At 37.7% G+C, this 17871-nt stretch overlaps 1 protein-coding gene and 1 pseudogene across 2 annotated transcripts in view; one reads left to right on the forward strand and one right to left on the reverse strand.

Moving 5' to 3' along the window:
* Positions 1 to 364: 364 nt before the first annotated feature.
* LOC122482201 lies at positions 365 to 531 on the reverse strand (annotated as a pseudogene).
* A 4535-nt stretch (positions 532 to 5066) lies between these two features.
* Positions 5067 to 17871, forward strand: part of AGPS (alkylglycerone phosphate synthase) — a 144190-nt gene continuing 131385 nt past the window's right edge. For both annotated transcript variants that reach the window (XM_043577137.1, XM_043577138.1), the window contains exon 1: positions 5067 to 5468. In XM_043577137.1, the coding sequence (XP_043433072.1) occupies positions 5116 to 5468 (353 nt within the window). In that variant the 5' untranslated portion in view covers positions 5067 to 5115. The remainder of the gene's footprint in view (positions 5469 to 17871) is intronic.

Consider the following 17871-nt stretch of genomic DNA (forward strand, 5'->3'; position numbering starts at 1 on the left):
TCCATAATAATGGTGGAAGATTTTAACATACTTCAATAACTGATAAAAATAAGTAGACAAAATACCAGTTAGGATATCAAAGATTTGAACAATACAAACGATTAGGTCAAATTTGTATTTGGGAAACAAGTACCCCAAAACAAGAGCAAATACAAATCATTCTTTTCAAAGACAAATAAAAACTACTTGAAACAAAATAATAATGAAAATACTGTTATCAAAACATGAATGAAATTAATTACTTAGAGAAAAATTCATAGCCCTAAACACATATATATCAGAAAACATACAAAAAAGGTGAAAAATCAAGGAGTAGGGCATTCATTTCAAGAAATTTAAAAAATAAAAGGTGGAGGATAGGAAACAAGAAGGAATATTTGCAGAAATTAATGAAAGAGAAAGCATACATATGATAGGATCAACAAAGTCAAAAGTTGGCCCCTTAAAAAAGTATTGGGAAAAATTTTCAATTAGCAATAATCACACCGTGGATAAACTTCATTGGCTACAATGCTGCCACCGTGTAAAGTTGGTCCTTTAAAAAGGTAATAAAACTGATAACTGTCTGGCAAACTGATAAAAAAAGAAGAGTAGAATAACTAATGTTGGGAATGAAAAGTGGGACATTACTAAAGATCTTACAGCCATTAAAATGGTAATAGGACATTCTATAAAAACTTTATGTCAATACCTTTGAAAAAGTAAATGAAGCAGATAATTTCCTACAAAAACACTGTCAAAAACTGAAACAAGTAGAACCAGAAAATATGAATAACATTAAACTATTTAATCTATAAATAAAAACCTTCCCATAAAGAAAACTCTAGGTTCAGACCATTTCTTTGGTGAATTCTAATGAACATTAAGAAAAATAATGACCAATTTTACACAAACTCTTCCTGAGACTTATAAAACAAAGGAGCCTGGTTTCACGAGGCCAGCAAAAGCTGACCTGTTCCTATTAGAAGAATAATAGACCAACCTTACTATATACAAAATTTGAACAAAATTGTATTCAGTATTCAGTAATATATAAGAAGAGCTATACTTCATGACGAGATTGGACTTATGCTAGCACTGCACGGTTGGTTGACAGTGGAAACCTATCCATGTAATTTACTATACTAACAGAATAAAAGAGAAAAATCATTTGATCATCTCAACAGATGCAGAAAAAACGTCTGACAAAACTCAATATCCATCCATGATAAAAACTCGCATCAAACTAGGATTTGAAAAGGAATTCCTTAATCTGCTAAAAGGTTAAAAAGAAAAAAAAGAAAAACCAGCAACCCACTTTGAACAATAGTGAAATGTTGAGAGATTTTCCTTTGAAATGAGGAACAAGATAAGGATGCTACTTTCACAACTTCTATTCCACATTGTACTTGAGGTCCTAATCAGCTGGTGTAAGGCAAGACAAAGAAATATAAGGTATGAGGATTGGAAATAAATCAACTATTGTCATTAACAAATGATATAATCTTATGCAGAAGATCTAAAAGAATATATGATAGTTAAGACAGTGTGATACTAGCATAAGATAAATACATCAATGGAATAAAATACAGAGCCCAGAAATAGACTAATGTTATATGGACATCTGACTTATGACAAAGATGGTTAATGTAGAACACTTTTCAACAAGTGGTGCTAAACTAGTTGGCTACTCACATGGAGTATGAAACCTGATCTCTACCTCATAAATAAAAATCAATTCCAGGTAAACTATAGGCGTAAATGTGAAAGGAAAAATAATAAGGCTTCTAAAAGGCAACTTAGGAGATGTATCTTCATTACACATTCACAAACGATGATATCCAAATGGTCAACAAACATATAGAAAACACCCTAGATCTCATTAGTAATCAGGAAGATGTAAATCAGAACCACAATTAAGATAATACTATATAATAGCTAAAACTATACTGACAAGAATATATAGTAGAAAATGGCAATTCTCATATGCTGCTGTGGTAGATTTTGTACAATCTCTTTGGAATACAGTTGTCATTTCATTTTCTATTAAACAAATGTATACTTGGTGACCTAGTAATACTACTCTTTTTTTTTTTTTTTCAACGTTTATTTATTTTTGGGACAGAGAGAGACAGAGCATGAACGGGGGAGGGGCAGAGAGAGAGGGAGACACAGAATCGGAAACAGGCTCCAGGCTCTGAGCCATCAGCCCAGAGCCTGACGCGGGGCTCGAACTCACGGACCGCGAGATCGTGACCTGGCTGAAGTCGGACGCTTAACTGACTGCGCCACCCAGGTGCCCCCTAGTAATACTACTCTTAAATGGATACTTAACAGAAATTCATCTACATGTCCACCTAGAGACATATGCCAAAGTGTTCATAGCAACCTTATTCACAATAGTCCCAAACTGGAAACATCTTGAATGTCCATTAATTATAAACTCTGGTATATATATTTAAAGGAATACTATGTGGCAAAGAAAACGAATGCACTACAACTACACACAATGTGGATGAATATTACAAACAGAATGTTGAGTGAAAGAAACCAGACAGAAGAGAACATACTGTAAGATTATACAAATTCAAAAAACAAGTAAGGGATGTATGCTTAATTGTTAGAACCATAAGAAAAACAAGGAAACGTATATTATAAAATTCAGGATGGTGCTTACCTCTGGCAGGTAGGGAGGGTAAAGAGATTGAGAGAGGGCATAGCAGGGATTTCCAGGATACTGGAAAAGTTCTGTTTCTTGAACTAGATGGAAGTTACATGGGTGACCAATCTGTGATAATTTATGCTTTGGTTCACTTGTCTGTTATATTTTATAATAAAAATGTATAAAAATGCAAGAATTCCTTAATTTGGGGATAACTTAGCAGCTCTGTAGGGAAGTAATGGGAATCAGTGCAGTAAAGAAATACGGTGCATGTTTCAGATGCTAATCTGTCCTATTTAGATTTTTTTTCTTCCTCATATTGGAAGAGATGTCATAAATGCAAATATAAGTCATTCCATTTAAAATTCCTCATGTTCTTGGGTTCACCATGCTCATGTGGTCTGCTCTCCATTGGGATCTATGTTATTAAGGACTAAGTCAGGACTCAGAAGGAACAGGTGTGTTGAGATGGCCCTCCTGAATGTTATACTCACTGAAGTTTTGCTTTATGTGGGAATCACAAACATCTCAATGGACCACACTTCATGTGAAGCATTCCTTCCTTAAAATAAATTTCAAGACACTCTGCTTGGCCTTTGCTCTTGTAAGGAGAGGGGGTGGGGGTGGGGGTAGGAAATACTTCACCAAGGTCACCCACATCACACTTATTTCATCCAACAGTATAATATAGTGCCCCCCCCACACATATATCCCAACTCCTAATCAGCCTGGTTATGCCATGTAGATGAGGCATTGACTTACATACTTTCCATCTCATAGCACATAGTAATGAATTAGGTACATAATAGGCTCTTAACAAACACTGTTACTGCCTGTATTTCATTACTGTATACATATTTGAAAAAAAAATCAGTTTTTCCACTGGTATATAATTTTGATTTACATCAACCTTTTCATCACCCAGGAGAAAAGGCTTTTTGTTATTCTGTTGATATGTGCAAAATTTATAAATTTTGCCTCCTGAGAGTTGGTGAGAAGCATATTCATATTTTAATTTGGACAACACTGAAGAAGTCAGTTAACTATTCACTAGTGTTAGGCTAAGCTCTCTGGGAGTCAAGCAAAAATTAATAGACCAGTCTCATTCTAAAACAATTCTGAGAAAGTTGTTGCTTATAATAGCATTTTGGCAAGAAAAATATGAATTTTGTGATTGCAAGCAAATGTGCTAGTTGGTATTTCAATGCTGTTCTAGTAACATCTAAAAAAGGTGTAAGAAGCTTGAGGATTAAAGTGGCTAAACTCTCAGACTTCAGGAGGCTTTCTCTTTCAGGCACTCAGCAATTTACTCCTTTCTGTTTTCTTAGCTCCTAATCCAATCTGAAATAGCCAATGGAGAAAAGTAGCAGCTACACAAGAGTGGGGCTCAGTGATTCTAGAGCTAGACTGGATATTTAATGCTGAACTATCTCTTAAGATCTGGAAAGCTGGCATTCAAATCAAGTCCTTCTCATTGTTGCCTGAATTTTTCAGAACTATTAAATAGTTCTTTTGTATTAGTCCAATTAACTCCTGGAATGTCTTTCATAGAGTCTGTGTTATAAAGGTGATTATTTGGAAAGGTGACTTTATTGGGCGTGGAAAGCTTATGACAACCCTTTTTCTTACCGTTCCCAAGACTCATTTTTGAATTGCACATTATGTAATAAGGTATTTTATTTCTATGGTTAGGTCTTTAAGGTGCCTTATAAAGAGTCTACCTAATCCACTGGCTGAAGATGGTTGTGGAGCACTGCCTTTTAAGATCCTCCTATTTTCACCAAGTGCCATTCTCCATAAAGTTAATTTGTAGACAAGCGAGAAGTTCTAAGAACAACTGGTAGGTAATTCTATCTGTAGCAATAAAAAAACTTTGCCTCCAATAAGGTAAATAAGGGAGTAGCATTCAGTAATGAAAGAGAATCTCCGTTGCAACTCAGCTTTACGCCCTCAGGCAAGTTCATGTCTCTGAGCCTCAGTTTTTTCAACTGTAAAATGGAAATTACATGAGAATCTCCAGGCGCGAAGTAGGCGATGAGAAAATGATAGCTATTTTCTCAAATGGTTACAGACAACGAGTCAGTTTCAAGTTACTTTAGTGACGCTGCTGGGAGGGGAACATAGGGGAGCAGCAGGAGCTCCTTCAGGAAAAGGATGGCCCTACTTAAGTTGTCAGGTCCAGCAGCACCCTGGTCCTAGGCGTCTGCCCCAGAAACCTACTCCAGAGGCCAACGGGACACCCAACGACACCACCCGGGGTATTTGGACACCTCGCGGACACTTGTGGTTGGGATTCTGGTCCAGCCCAACTAAGTCTGAGCCAATCCGGGTGCAGCTCAAACTCACCTGCTTGGCAGGTGCTCGCCGTCCGAGGCGTGACCGCGGAGGGCGGGCGGATGTGGTGGGCGGGAGCAGAGAATGTGAAGCTCCCGGCGCATGGCACCCGCCGCCCAGTCGCCGCGGTGGCTGCCGGGATGCGCCGCAGCGAATGGTCGCGCCGGGCCGCCGCTCTAACTGACCTTTCACCCGCGCCCAGCGGTCCCGGGCGGCGGCACAAGGCGGAAGCCATGGCGGAGGCGGCGGCTGCAGCGGGCGGGACGGGCGTGGGCACAGGCTGCTGTTCTGCAGCGGACCGGGACCGAGACCCGGACCCGGATCGAGACCGTGCCGGGCGGAGGCTCCGGGTTCTCTCCGGTCATCTGCTGGGCCGGCCCCAGGAGGCTGTGAGTACCAATGAGTGCAAAGCGCGGAGAGCCGCGTCGGCGGCCACGGCGGCTCCCACTGCCACTCCCGCCGCGCAGGAGTCGGGCACCATCCCCAAGAAACGGTGAGTAGCGGCTCTGTGGCGCTGGTTGGCGGCGGGGGACCAGGCCAGGCCTGTGCTGCGGGAGGACATGGGCAAGGTGGAAAGGGAAGTGACACGGGTGGGAGGAAGGCACCCTGTTCGCTGAAAGTGAAGACCCATCTCTGGAAGGAGTGGACGAGACCCTGGACCCTGGCAGGAAGGGGGAGGGATGGAATGGTGGGTTTTGGTCACTATTTGAGAATAACAAATATGAAGAACTCTCACTGGGGAAGGCTTTAAGGGGACCATTTTTCTTGGATTCTTATTGAATGCTAGGAATTCATTATCTTGAATTAATACTTGGGAGATAAGGTCTTCCATTGGATAGAAAGGATTCTATTATGATCTTCCAAGAAGATTTGAGTTTGTACTAGATGATGAATCTCTTCTAATTTACGCAAGTCTCGATGCGGTGCGGGGAGAAATGATGGTTTTTAGAAGAAGGTGCTGACCGGTTTGCAAGGGGCAGGTTTCCACTTGCTCAGGGGCATGGTCTTTGAGTTTGAGGGAGGAAAGGGATGGGCAAGAAGCAAAAGACTTGACACTAGTTAATGATTCTGCTTGCTCAGGGGCATGGTCTTTGACTTTGAGGGGGGAAAGGGATGGGTAAGAAACAAAAAACTTGACACTAGTTACTGATTTAGGCGGTGGTGCTAGCTACTGAGCTCTGGTGTAACCAGAAGCTGAAAGACCCTTGCCTGTGGATGAGGATGTTTTTAGGAGATCTTGACTTCCTGTTTTTTTGGAGAAATCTTAAGTGCTGATGGAAGCTACTAGGAAAAACTTTTCTGAGATGTGGCTTTGTCAGGTGGATGAACTTCGAGAGTGAAAAAAAGTGTTGCTAATGTTTAATGTGTTCTGTCAATGTGCCAGAAACCATGTTAAGTCAGTTATTTCTTTTACTCCTTTCCAAAGTCTGAGGTAGGTACAGTTATTATCTACAGATGAAGAAATAAAACAGATTTAGAAGCCTGCTGCAGATGTACAGGTTAGAATTCCAAAGCACATCATATTAACTTTAGGGCTAAGTTCTTAACCTTCACTATGGTGAATTCATTCACTAATTCCACATTCATGAGCCCTTCCTCTGCTACATGCAAAATACAGTATTTATTTAAGGAACTAATAGCCTGTGATAAGATATTTAGCTGATAACCATAGCAAATGGTCAGTTAACCCAGTGTTAGGTATGTATTTGTAAAGGGGAGGGGGCTTCCCAGAGTAAGAATTGAGTAAATCTTGAAGTTTGGGTTAGAAGTAACCTGCCAAAGGAGAAAAGTGTTCTTGGGAGAAAAATAGTGTGTTCACAGGTAAAGCAGTGAAAGACAGATTAGAAAACTGTTGGGAGTTCAGTATGGTAGGACAGGGTGAGAATGATAGAGGAAGAGGGCTGGTGGCCAGTCTTGTTTCCAGAATTTTATGTGGGGAAAACGTGAATGCATTTACCTTTTAGAAAGGTCACATTGGGGGCTGAATTGAAGAAGGTTAAGCAGTTTAGCATGTAATATCTGGAAAGGAAGACCTGAGTTTGAATTTCCACTACATAATTCCAGTTGCATGACATTGGACAAATCACTTCACCTTTCTTAGAGCATCAGTCCTTTGTGAAAATGAGGACAGTAGTTCCTGTTTTGCACTATTGCTGTGAGAATTCAAAAATACAGAGTTAAGTGATCAAGTGCTTAGTGCACTGTCGGTCATATAACCCTTCACCAAAATGAAATGGTAGATGCAATTTTCATGGAGTCCAAAGACAAGGAGACAAATTAGGAGACTATTATTCTGATGAGAATTACTGTGATTTCTGAACTAAGGCATAATATTGGAAGTAGGCAAGCCTGTTAAAAAAATTTTAGGACGTAAGTTTTTTATAACTTGGTTACTGAATAGTGGGGGAAGGGAGGAATCAAGGATCCCATCTTGGCATCAGGCTTCACTTGATGTTGTATTAGCCGTCATTGGGTTTAAAACTTTTTTCTTCCTAAATGGCTTCATGTATGTAACAATGGCTTCCTTTGTATGTTTCTGTACATTGATATGATGTTCACATTCTTAGAACTAAGTAGGTAGGTCAGGTGTTCCTCGTAGTTGGATTTAGGGGCCTTGGTCTGCAGCAGTCAGAGAAAAATAGTAGTGTTTATAAGGCACACTGGCCTAACAAATGAGGGTTCCCATGGCTAAAGGTGACTGGTCTGTGACTACTCCTTAGAAGACACACCTGTAACCTCTTGTTGGCATAGGTTTGGTTCAGACTTAGGTGTGGCTAGTGGTAAAATCTAGTCCTGTATAACTGTTTTGAAGTTTGACTCAATATATGAGGGAACATAAAAACTTTCATTAAATGGAACATCAAAAGCTCCCTCGAAGAGTGATCTACTTAATGTATTGTTAATGGGGAACCAAGCTCTCCCTTCTACTCCCTCCTGCTTAGGTGGGCCTCAGTTTGCCAGCAGCAAAGCTGAGTCAAAAGGGAAGATAAATGGAGCAAAGAGCCAGCATGTAAATCTAATAAAGTGTGAGTGTGACTGTATGTCACTTATTTTGGAAGCATTTGGTGATGTATGTTATTTGTGTAACTCCTTCTCTCTGATTACCTTAGATGATGTCCTTGGTTGTAATTCTTCTATCTTATGACTGGTTGCCATCATGGAATTGGATGAGTGACTTCTTGAAACTTCATGTTTTCATTTCCTTTACAGGATACTCATGCATATGTTAATTTATTTAATGTTTATATAATACTTGCTTTATGACAAGTATTGTCCTAGACACTGAAAGTAGAGAGATGAATAATAATCCTTGGCCTCAAAGAATTCACAATAGTAAGGGAGATACACATTCTAGTACATTTTGAATAGAGCTACTATAAATACAGGTACAGATATAGCACAAAGGAAAGAAAGAGCAACTATCCATGGGGTCAGGGGAAGCTTTCTGGAGATGGTTTTAAAATACGGTTGAGAGTATAGCAGGTTGATTGGATGGTGAAGAGAATTCCAAGCAAAAGGAATAGCATATGGCAAAGCAAGGGGCATGAAAGTGCGTATTGTATTTAGGTAACTAAACAATTCATATTGTAGAGGTGGGAGTGAAGTAAACAGAGGAAGGCGCTGGCAGGTAATGGAAGCCTTTGGCCTGTAGGTCATCAGTCAGTTAATTCATTCACGTATTCACTCATGTGTGAATATTTCAGTGCTTACTGTGCAACATAGCAGTGAACAAAAACTCTGCCTGTATGGACTTATATTTTAGTTGGAGCAGGGATAGCAAAACAAACAAGTAATATGGTATGTCAGATGGTGATAAATGTAATGAAGAAAAATGAAGCAGCGAAGGGGGTTTAGGTAATGGCAAACCCTTGAGGCAGTTAAGCTGGGAAGAGATTCAACTAGATTGGGTTTGGGTTTGCATCCAGCTGCAGTATTAAGAATGGATTGAAGAAAGATAAGGATGTACATAGGAAGACCAGTTAGGGAGCCGTTGTAGCAGTACAGATGAGAAATAATGAAGTATTAAACTGAGATGGTGGCCGTGAGAATAGAGAAGGGAGGATGGATCTGAGTTTTGGAAATTAGTGCATCAGGGGATACTTAACATTATGTGACTATATGCCAGGGGAATTTGGAGACCATGAAGATCGAAAAAGGATGATAAGAGTCCTGACAAATGTGGATATTTAAGATCGCAACCTGTTGTGCTTGTCACATTAGTCTCCTGCGAGTTGGTTCTGATTGTTTCTATCTGGGAACATATATGCTTATTATTTGAAATTACTGAGCAGAGTTTTGAGAGTGATGGTTTACTTTTGGACCTTCTCTTTTTAAGTGCACGCTACTCCATGAACAAATTCTTTTTGGTCTTGTTACTGGATGCAGTTTTAGATTCTTAAAAATCATTGTAAGTACCAATTAAGTGTGTGACATTTTTATGCCTTGGTTTTGGATTTTTTCAGTTTTTAAAACTATTGTAATGCTACGAAAAAGAGAAGAAAAAATCCCTTGTGACATCCGTTTGTCCTCACTGTTAACGGCTTTCCCAGTTGTGGTTTGGGTTAGTCAGAACTGTTGGCAATTTTTACAGAGGTTATAAATTCTTCTGTTCAGATCAAAAGAAGATCTGATTAAGAATGCTACTAATTGTTTAATTTACTTATACTGCCATTTATAAACACAGTTCTTTAAAAAATAATGTATTATTTAACATCTACCAGAAGCCTTGGTAGGTGCTTTCCAGAAGGAAAAAGGCTGAGTTAACCTCTTCTAAATGTTTCCTAAGAACATTTTGTCATGCCAGGTTTCAACCTCTTGTGATTAGAGAGATCATGATCAAATACAGTGTCATATAGTTAAGGCATTAGTTTATATTGTACTTAATGAATTATAAAATATTGATCCTATCAAAATGCAATTCATAATTTAAGAAAATGTAATGCATGGTTTAAAAAATAGACCAACCTATTTCCTTCTGTGAGTGAATTTTGCTGTTTGATTTGTAGGAGAAAACAATGTTGAGAATAAAAGAGAAACTTCTCTTAGGTGGCAAGTATAATTTTGGGATAGGCCACAGTTTCTGCAAATAGATTTCTTTATGTCAGGAAGTTACTTAGTATAAAGCCACCTACCCCAGTCACTTAATAAAAATATCTAGAAATAAAATAAGTGATCTATTTTTAGGCTGCAGAGAAATGGAGTGCTCTTGTAGTCAGAGGAGATATTTTATGGAACACTTTAAAAGCAAGTGCTAAGCAAATATTACTCCTGTCAATTTTGTTTTCTTATTATTAAGAAGAGAATTTCTGTTGTTGGACAGATTAGTGTGTTCATTCAACTCTAACCCAAAACAAAGTATCCTGAGTAGAGTTTATTCTTTTGACATAAAGTACTAATCACACTCGCCTCATTAGTACTCTTTATTTGTTGGGCTTTAGGAGTCATATTTAATTATGTCACTGTCTCTCACATCCAAATTCAGAATCTGTTGAGAAGACACAGAATATAGATAGATGGAGGTAAAAATGTCAGCTTTATTACAAATAAAGCTGGCTGAAGAATGTGGCTTAGATTTGAAGTACCTAATAATTACCCTGAATTGGATAGACTCAGTGACAGGTAGTGCTGAACCACAGAAGGCCTCCCCTGGGAGGGCAGAGCCAGCTCCAGTAAGCCTTATGCATGACCCTGATAGAGACTGGAGTATAACCACTCTATAGATGGATTCTAAGGAGAGAGAAAAGGCTGATTCCAGATACTTGGTGCCTGTTCTCAGAAGTTACTAATGAGGTAAATCACTCCTCCCATGGGAAGGGATGACTGTGTGACGGTTGGGGAGAGGTGGCCAGGATAGTTACTCTTCTGAAGTCCCTCCAGATTGGAAACTGGATGTCAGAGAATGGAGGTAATGCTGGTATACTTTTGGAGAAATTAAGGGAAAGGGCTGAAAACTTTGTAGTAGGTAAAAAGTCTTCTACCTCTATCATTTGCATGTCTCATCCCCATTGTCTAACGTCCTCCAGGAGAGCAAATCAGGCTTTCTAGGCCCCTTATTTCCTTGATATCTACTATGTACTCTAGCTACACCCCGGAATTATTGCTATTCCTGGGACATGCCCTTCCTTTCCCCTCTTCTTTCTTTGATATGTTAGTGTTTGGAAAGTATAGTGTACATGGCACTGATAGTCCTGGGATAATTTGGGGTGGTACATGATTACAATCTCACTTGGATAGTTATAAGTGTTTGTATACATACTCACTTTTTCAAAACTTTATTGAACTATTATATAATTTATTAAGAAAGTAAATGTGAAAATCATAAGTTTTCAGCTTACTTTCCACAAAGTGAACACATCCATCTTATCAGTATTTGGATTAAGAAACCGCATTACCAGTCCCCAAAATACTTCTTCACGTGCCTTTCCAATGCCTCCTCCCACCAGGATAACCACTCCCTTGACTGAAGTTTATATTTGCTTGTTTTGAGCTTAATAATAATGGGATCATGCAGTGTGTATTCTTTTGTGTATGTCTTCTTTCCCTCATCATCATATTTATAATACTCATCCATGTTACGTGTAGTTGTATTTTTTTCATCCTTCTTGCAGAATAGCATTTCATTGGGTGGATATATACCACAATTTATCCATTCTGTTAAGGATGAACATTTAGGTGGTTGCTAGTTTTAGGTCTGAACAGTTATTTATTGATTTTAATATGGAGTGCATATCTAACTAGTGTTTTTATAGATATTGCTGTACATAAATAGGCTAAAATAATTAAAATAGCATTTAGTATATAATATGTTCAATTTTCTTAAGTATTTCCCTTGTCTGAGGTAATAAAATGCTTCTAGGTACTAAATCATTCATGTAAACATTAAATTGACTTTTTAAATACCATGACGTGTAAGTCTTTGCATTGTTCAAATATTATTTATGAACTTACAAGATTTCAGCTTAGGGGCACCTGGGTGTCTCAGTCGGTAAAGCGTCCAGTTCTTGATTTCAGCTCAGGTCATGATCTCATGGTTCATGAGTTTGAGTCCTGTGTCAGGCCCTGTGCTGATCGTGCAGAGCCTTCTTGGGATTCTCTCTCTGCCCCTCCCCTGCTTGTGTTCTCTCTTTTTCTCTTAAAATAAATAAATAAACTTAAAAAAAAAAGATTTCAGCTTAAAATCACAAGTCTAAATCTGTAACTTAGTTACACGTTTTAAATTTGTTACAAGCCAGTCATAAGACAGATCCTCTTAAATTTTGTAAGTATATAAAAGATCAATTTTTGCATAGCTTTCTTAAAACAAAAACATTAACATCTGACTTTGATTTCCTTCTTAAGAATTTGTATATTTAATTCTAGATCTTTTTATAGTTGAAATATGTGTACTCATTAAGGAAGTCTGCTACCATTCTAGCTAACTGCAGTTACTTTTGACAAGGGGTTTTGCTTCTTGGATGAGATTTGGAGCTCTGGGTATCTTATCACTCACTAAGAAAACTGTTGTATTGCATGTAGTATTTGCCCTTGGTGGCATATCTGAATTTACTAACCAGAGATTTGAGCCAAGATGCTGACCAAATTCTTGTCGGCAACTTCATTGGGCCTCTCCAAACTCTATTTTTAGTTGCCATATCAGTGACCTCATACCATCAACTGGGGAGTGTTCATGTATTCCAGGACCTTGTAATCAAATAATATGAATAATTTCATTTGTTATATTCACAGTTTACAATCCCTACTCAGATTATTTATGTGGCTGGTTTTGCATTTCTTCATCCTGAACTTTCCAGGAATTCAGAATCAGGAATATTAAAATGACACTCGCTTGAATTCTATTGTGTCAACTCAAAGTTTATAAATCAGCACTGCACTAGAGCTTTCTGTGATGATGGAAATCTTCTGTAAACTGCTGTCCAAAATTGGTAGCTACCAACCACATGTGGCCATTAAGCACTTAAAATACGGCCATTTTGACCAAGTAGCTGAATTTTAAATTTTATTACATTTTAATTAAATTTAAATAGGCACATGTGACTAGTTATACCATGTTGAATAGCACAGCTGTAGATTGAAATCTAACTCATTGTCTGCCCTTTCTCATTTCCAAATGAAGTTACTTTTCTGAGTTTTCTTACTTCTCTTAGTGTTGGTATTAGTCCCATGGTCACATTCTTCAGCCCTTGCTCTTGAACTTCTTTTCATTTTTTTCTTTGAAGATAGAACTCCCTTTTGAATTAGTTTGTTCAAGTAATTAATTCTGTAGTTACTTTGTTTCTGTTTATACTTATCTGATCTTCACAACCACTCATTTTACAGATTATAACTGAAGTTCGTAGATGTTTGCCAGAAAATAGTCACTTGCTAGCTAGCTAGTTAGTAAGTGGCAGAACCTAGATTTGAATCTAGATCTTTTATCTCAAGTCTAGAGCTTTTTCCTTGATACTGTGCTGATATCACCAATCTTGGTCATTTTTTCTTCACAATCTTTCTCACATACATTTTGTGCATTAAACAAATTTTTATTGGTTGCTGTATTCAAGGTGCTTTGGCTACTTCAGTTAACAAAATGAACAAAGATCTCTTCTCTCATAGAGCTTACATTCTAATGGGTGAAACGGATAATTAACTACCCATAATAAATAAGTCAATTATTAAGTATTAGAAAATGATAAATGCTATGGAAAAAAGAAAAACAACAGTAAAGAGGTAGGGTTCACATTTTAAGTAGAATATTACTAGAAAACATGACATTTAAACAAATATTTGAAGATGAGTGTTGAGCTGTATGGATATCTAGTGGATGAGCATTCCAGGCACAGGGATAGTGTGTGCAAATACCCGAAGGGGAGGTACATGTTTGTTGTGTTAGGAGAGTGGCAAGTGTAGCTGGAGTCAATTCATAATCCCTCCCAGCCCCACAGTTTAAACTGTGTACCTTTGAAATCTCAGCTTCTCATTCACCTGTCTCATGTTTTAGTTAAGGTCTCTTATCCATGCTACATTTTCTAGCTTACACAACTTTTCTTTTGCCACTCTCTGGAAGATCCTTGCTTGTTTGACACCAGGCTTCAGGGTCTGTGTGTTTTGGGGATCTTTTATTTTTATTTTTAAATAGTTTTTTCTTAATGTTTATTTATTTGAGAGAGAGTGCAAGTAGGGGAGGGGCAGAAAGAGAGGGAGACAGAGAATCCAAAGCAAGTTCTGTACTGTCAACACAGAGCCTGACACAGGGCTTGAACTCACGAACTGTGAGATCATGACGCGAGCCCAAATCAGACATGTGAGCAATTGAACCTCCAAGGAGTCCCTCTTTTTATTTTTGAGAAGAGGTGATATTGGGCTATTGTCTGTTGCCTCTTCCCCACGATTTCTCATATTATGAATTGTAACTCTAAAATCATTAAGTTTCATGCAATATAGTATCTAGGCCTGGAGACTTTAATTCATTTAAATCAGCTAGATACCCTCTTGGCATCTTCTCTCCTGTTTGAAACTTCATCTACCCAAGTTTGTTGGCAATTTATTCCATGTTTTCTATGTGCTAAGCACTGGGGAGGATTAGCACATAGTTTTTGCCTTATGAGGCTTGTAGGTCTACTAAGGAAGACTGATTTGTCTTCTGTTACTGCAGGGTGCTAAGTGCTATACCAGAGGCATGGGAGGGGAATGAAGACTGGTACAGCAGTGGAAGGGCATTGTCGTTTCAAAGAAACATAGATGAGAAAGGTTGAGGAGTACTATTCTGTGTTAAGATGCTATGTGAAAATTCTTACACCTCAAGGTAAAAACGATGAGAGCATTTGGATGAGAACTGAATCAGATGATTATAATAAGAGAATGTGGACAATAAAGTTTTGGCTGTGGTAATGATGGGGACCTTCAGCTACCTGGATAGCTTTTAAAAGTCTTACTCTGGTAGCAGGATATCTGGCAGTTATTTTACCATTAAAAAAAATGGGAGGATAAATAATTGATGCTGAAATGTTATACATTTTTATTGAAGAAAAAACAGAAAATAATAATAAAAATGAAGATTTACATCAAAAGTAATTAAGAGGTAACCACTACAGCATCTTGGCATCTTTTAGATATGCTGTAATGATGTGTTGAAACTACCATTTTTCACTATCTTGTGAATAACTTTCTATGTCAAGAAATATTAATGGGCAACCTCATCTTTAGTGACTGCATGATATGTAGGTACTACAAGTTCAATCAGTACAGTATCACTTTTAATTGTTTCCAGTCTTTCCCTATTATAAAGAATACTATGATAAACTTTTTACAGTTAAAAGCCTAAAAATTTCCTTAAGGCATATGTTTAAAAAGGGCTTAATGAATTAAAGAGCATACTGGAATACATTATTTATTCATCTCAGTGGGCAGAGGCAGCAATAAAGGACAGCTGCTTGTTTGTATTTAATTTTGACCAAGAATAAAGAAATGGAAATTATTGGAATCCCAGGAGAAAGACTGCTATCATGTTTGAGCAGATTTATGTCTTACAATTTAGGAACGCATCTTTTCAGAAATTCATATAAAAGGGAATGAGATGTTTTGGCCTGAGCTGTTAAGTGGAAACCAAAACATGACCACAGAGAGCCTAGGAAATATTGCTTAACTTTGCCTGGGCCTTGGAGGTGATCAGGGGAGAGAGCTGAGGCAGCTGGCTTCGATGTGCCGTTCAAACCACTTGCTGTTAAAAGTAGATACTGTACACTGCGTGCTTGTTCAGATGTTTCGTGCTGTTTAGTCATATCTTTCTACATGATGTGATGTACCTTGATGATTATAATGTGAGTAGTTTTCTTTTTCTAACATACTATTTTGAAAAAAATTTAAACATTACAAAGTTCAATTTTATGATAAACAATTCCATACCCACCACCTAGATTCCACTGTTAACGCCTTGCTATACTTGCTTATCACCTATCTGTCCATTAATTCGTCCTTTTCTCCATTCTATATTATTCTGTCTTATTTTTGGTGCATTTTATTTTATGTTTTTATTTTTTAAGTGTTTATTTATTTTGAGGGAGAGAATCTCAAGCAGATCCACGCAGAGCCTAACACGGGGCTCTGTGCACAACCATGAGATCATGACCTGAGCTGATATCGAGAGTCGGGCGTTCCAACAGACTGAGCCTTTTTCATGCATTTTAAAGAAAATTAATAGCTTCATTTTTGAAGTAAAATCTCCTGTATTAGCTTTCACTACTATTAGGGGAACTTTTAAGTTAATACCTCTAACTCTTCAGTCTCCATTTTCACATTTTCAATTATTTGGACATTTTTATCTGGGAATGTCTTGGTGTTTTGACATGGTGGTAATCTCTTCTTGAAGTAAAAATTTTAAAATCTATATTTTTGAAGTAAAAGGTTCTACTTTTGTTCTTATATATTGGTCTTGTTTTCCAGATAGTATTTTGTTTGCTGTGTCTTCACAAAATATTTGTAGCTTCACAACATAATTATTAGACCGCTGGTCTGATTTTGGTTTTATTTCCAAGTTCTTACCTGCCATCTGCTACTATTTTCAGAAAGTACATTCTAGTTTGCTATGCCTATGTTTAGATTTTATACAAATGGTAATGTTTCTTAAGAATGAATTCTTGTTAGAATGTGTGTTAATTAGGACTTTTGTTTATAAGTATTAATTAATTTGAGCTTGGTGAAAACAGGGGGGATTTATTTTAAGAGTACAGGGGCACCAAAGAACACCAGGGCAGGAGTGGAGCTTGGCCTCAGGATGAAATTAGAACTAAAAACCAGAAAGCCATCAGGTTTCTTGCTAGCATCACTTCTTGCTAGTGTCTGCTGCATGTTTCTTTAAGCAGACAAGCCTTTTTGGCTCTTCTGTCCAAATGGTAAAATATGGCAACCCCACTCCTCCAGGATACTCAACCAGTAGCAATGAATAGTTGAACCCTCTTGTTCCCAACAACTGGGGCACATGCCTACATTGTTCTAATCAGCTGTTGCTTGGAAAGGAGTGGTGGTGATCTTAGTACAAAAATAGCTGCCCAGGCAGTTAAATGAGCTGAACTAACTCTGGTTATCATGCTTTGAAAAATGTCACAGCCAGATCATCTGCTCATCTTTTTTGATGCTTCCTTCCCCCGAATCTTACTCCATGAGTTATCCTTTTGCTTTCCCCTTGTGTCATCAGTTTTTTTTCCTTTTCCTAGTTGATGAATATTTTTAAAATTAAAGTATAATTAATGCAGTGTTATATTAGTTTCAGGTGTACAATATAATGATTCAATTCTGTACGTTATTCAGTGCTCATCAAGATAAATATAAGCTTAAGCCCCTTTATTTTATCCATGCCTCTGCCCACCTCCCCTCTGGCAACTACCAGTTTGTCCTTTGTATTTAAGAGTCTGTTTTTGTTTGTTTGTCTCCTTTTTCTTTTGTTTGTTCATTTTATTTCTTAAATTCCACACATGAGTGAAATCATATGGTATTTGTCTTTCTCTGGTTTATTTCACTTAGCATTTTACTTTCTAGGTCCATCCATGTTGTTGCAAATAGCAAGATCTCATTCTTTTTTATGGCTGAGTAATATTCCATTGTAATAATATACCACATCTTCTTTATCCATTTATCTGTCGATGGACACTTGGGTTACTTCCATATCTTGGCTATTGTAAATAATACTTAAGTAAACAGGGGTGCATATATCTTTTAGAATTAGTGTTTTTGTTTCTTTAGGTTAATACACAGTAGTAGAATTACTGGATCATATGGAAATTCTATTTAAAAATTTTTGAAGACTCTCCATGCTGTTTTTCAAAGTGTGTGCTGCACCAATTTGCATTCCCACCAACAGTGCTCGAAGGTTCCTTTTCTGCCACATCCTTGCCAACACTGATTATTTTTGGTATTAATTGATT

The sequence above is a fragment of the Prionailurus bengalensis genome, chromosome C1 (assembly GCF_016509475.1).
Source record: "Prionailurus bengalensis isolate Pbe53 chromosome C1, Fcat_Pben_1.1_paternal_pri, whole genome shotgun sequence".
Classification (NCBI taxonomy): domain Eukaryota; kingdom Metazoa; phylum Chordata; class Mammalia; order Carnivora; family Felidae; genus Prionailurus; species Prionailurus bengalensis.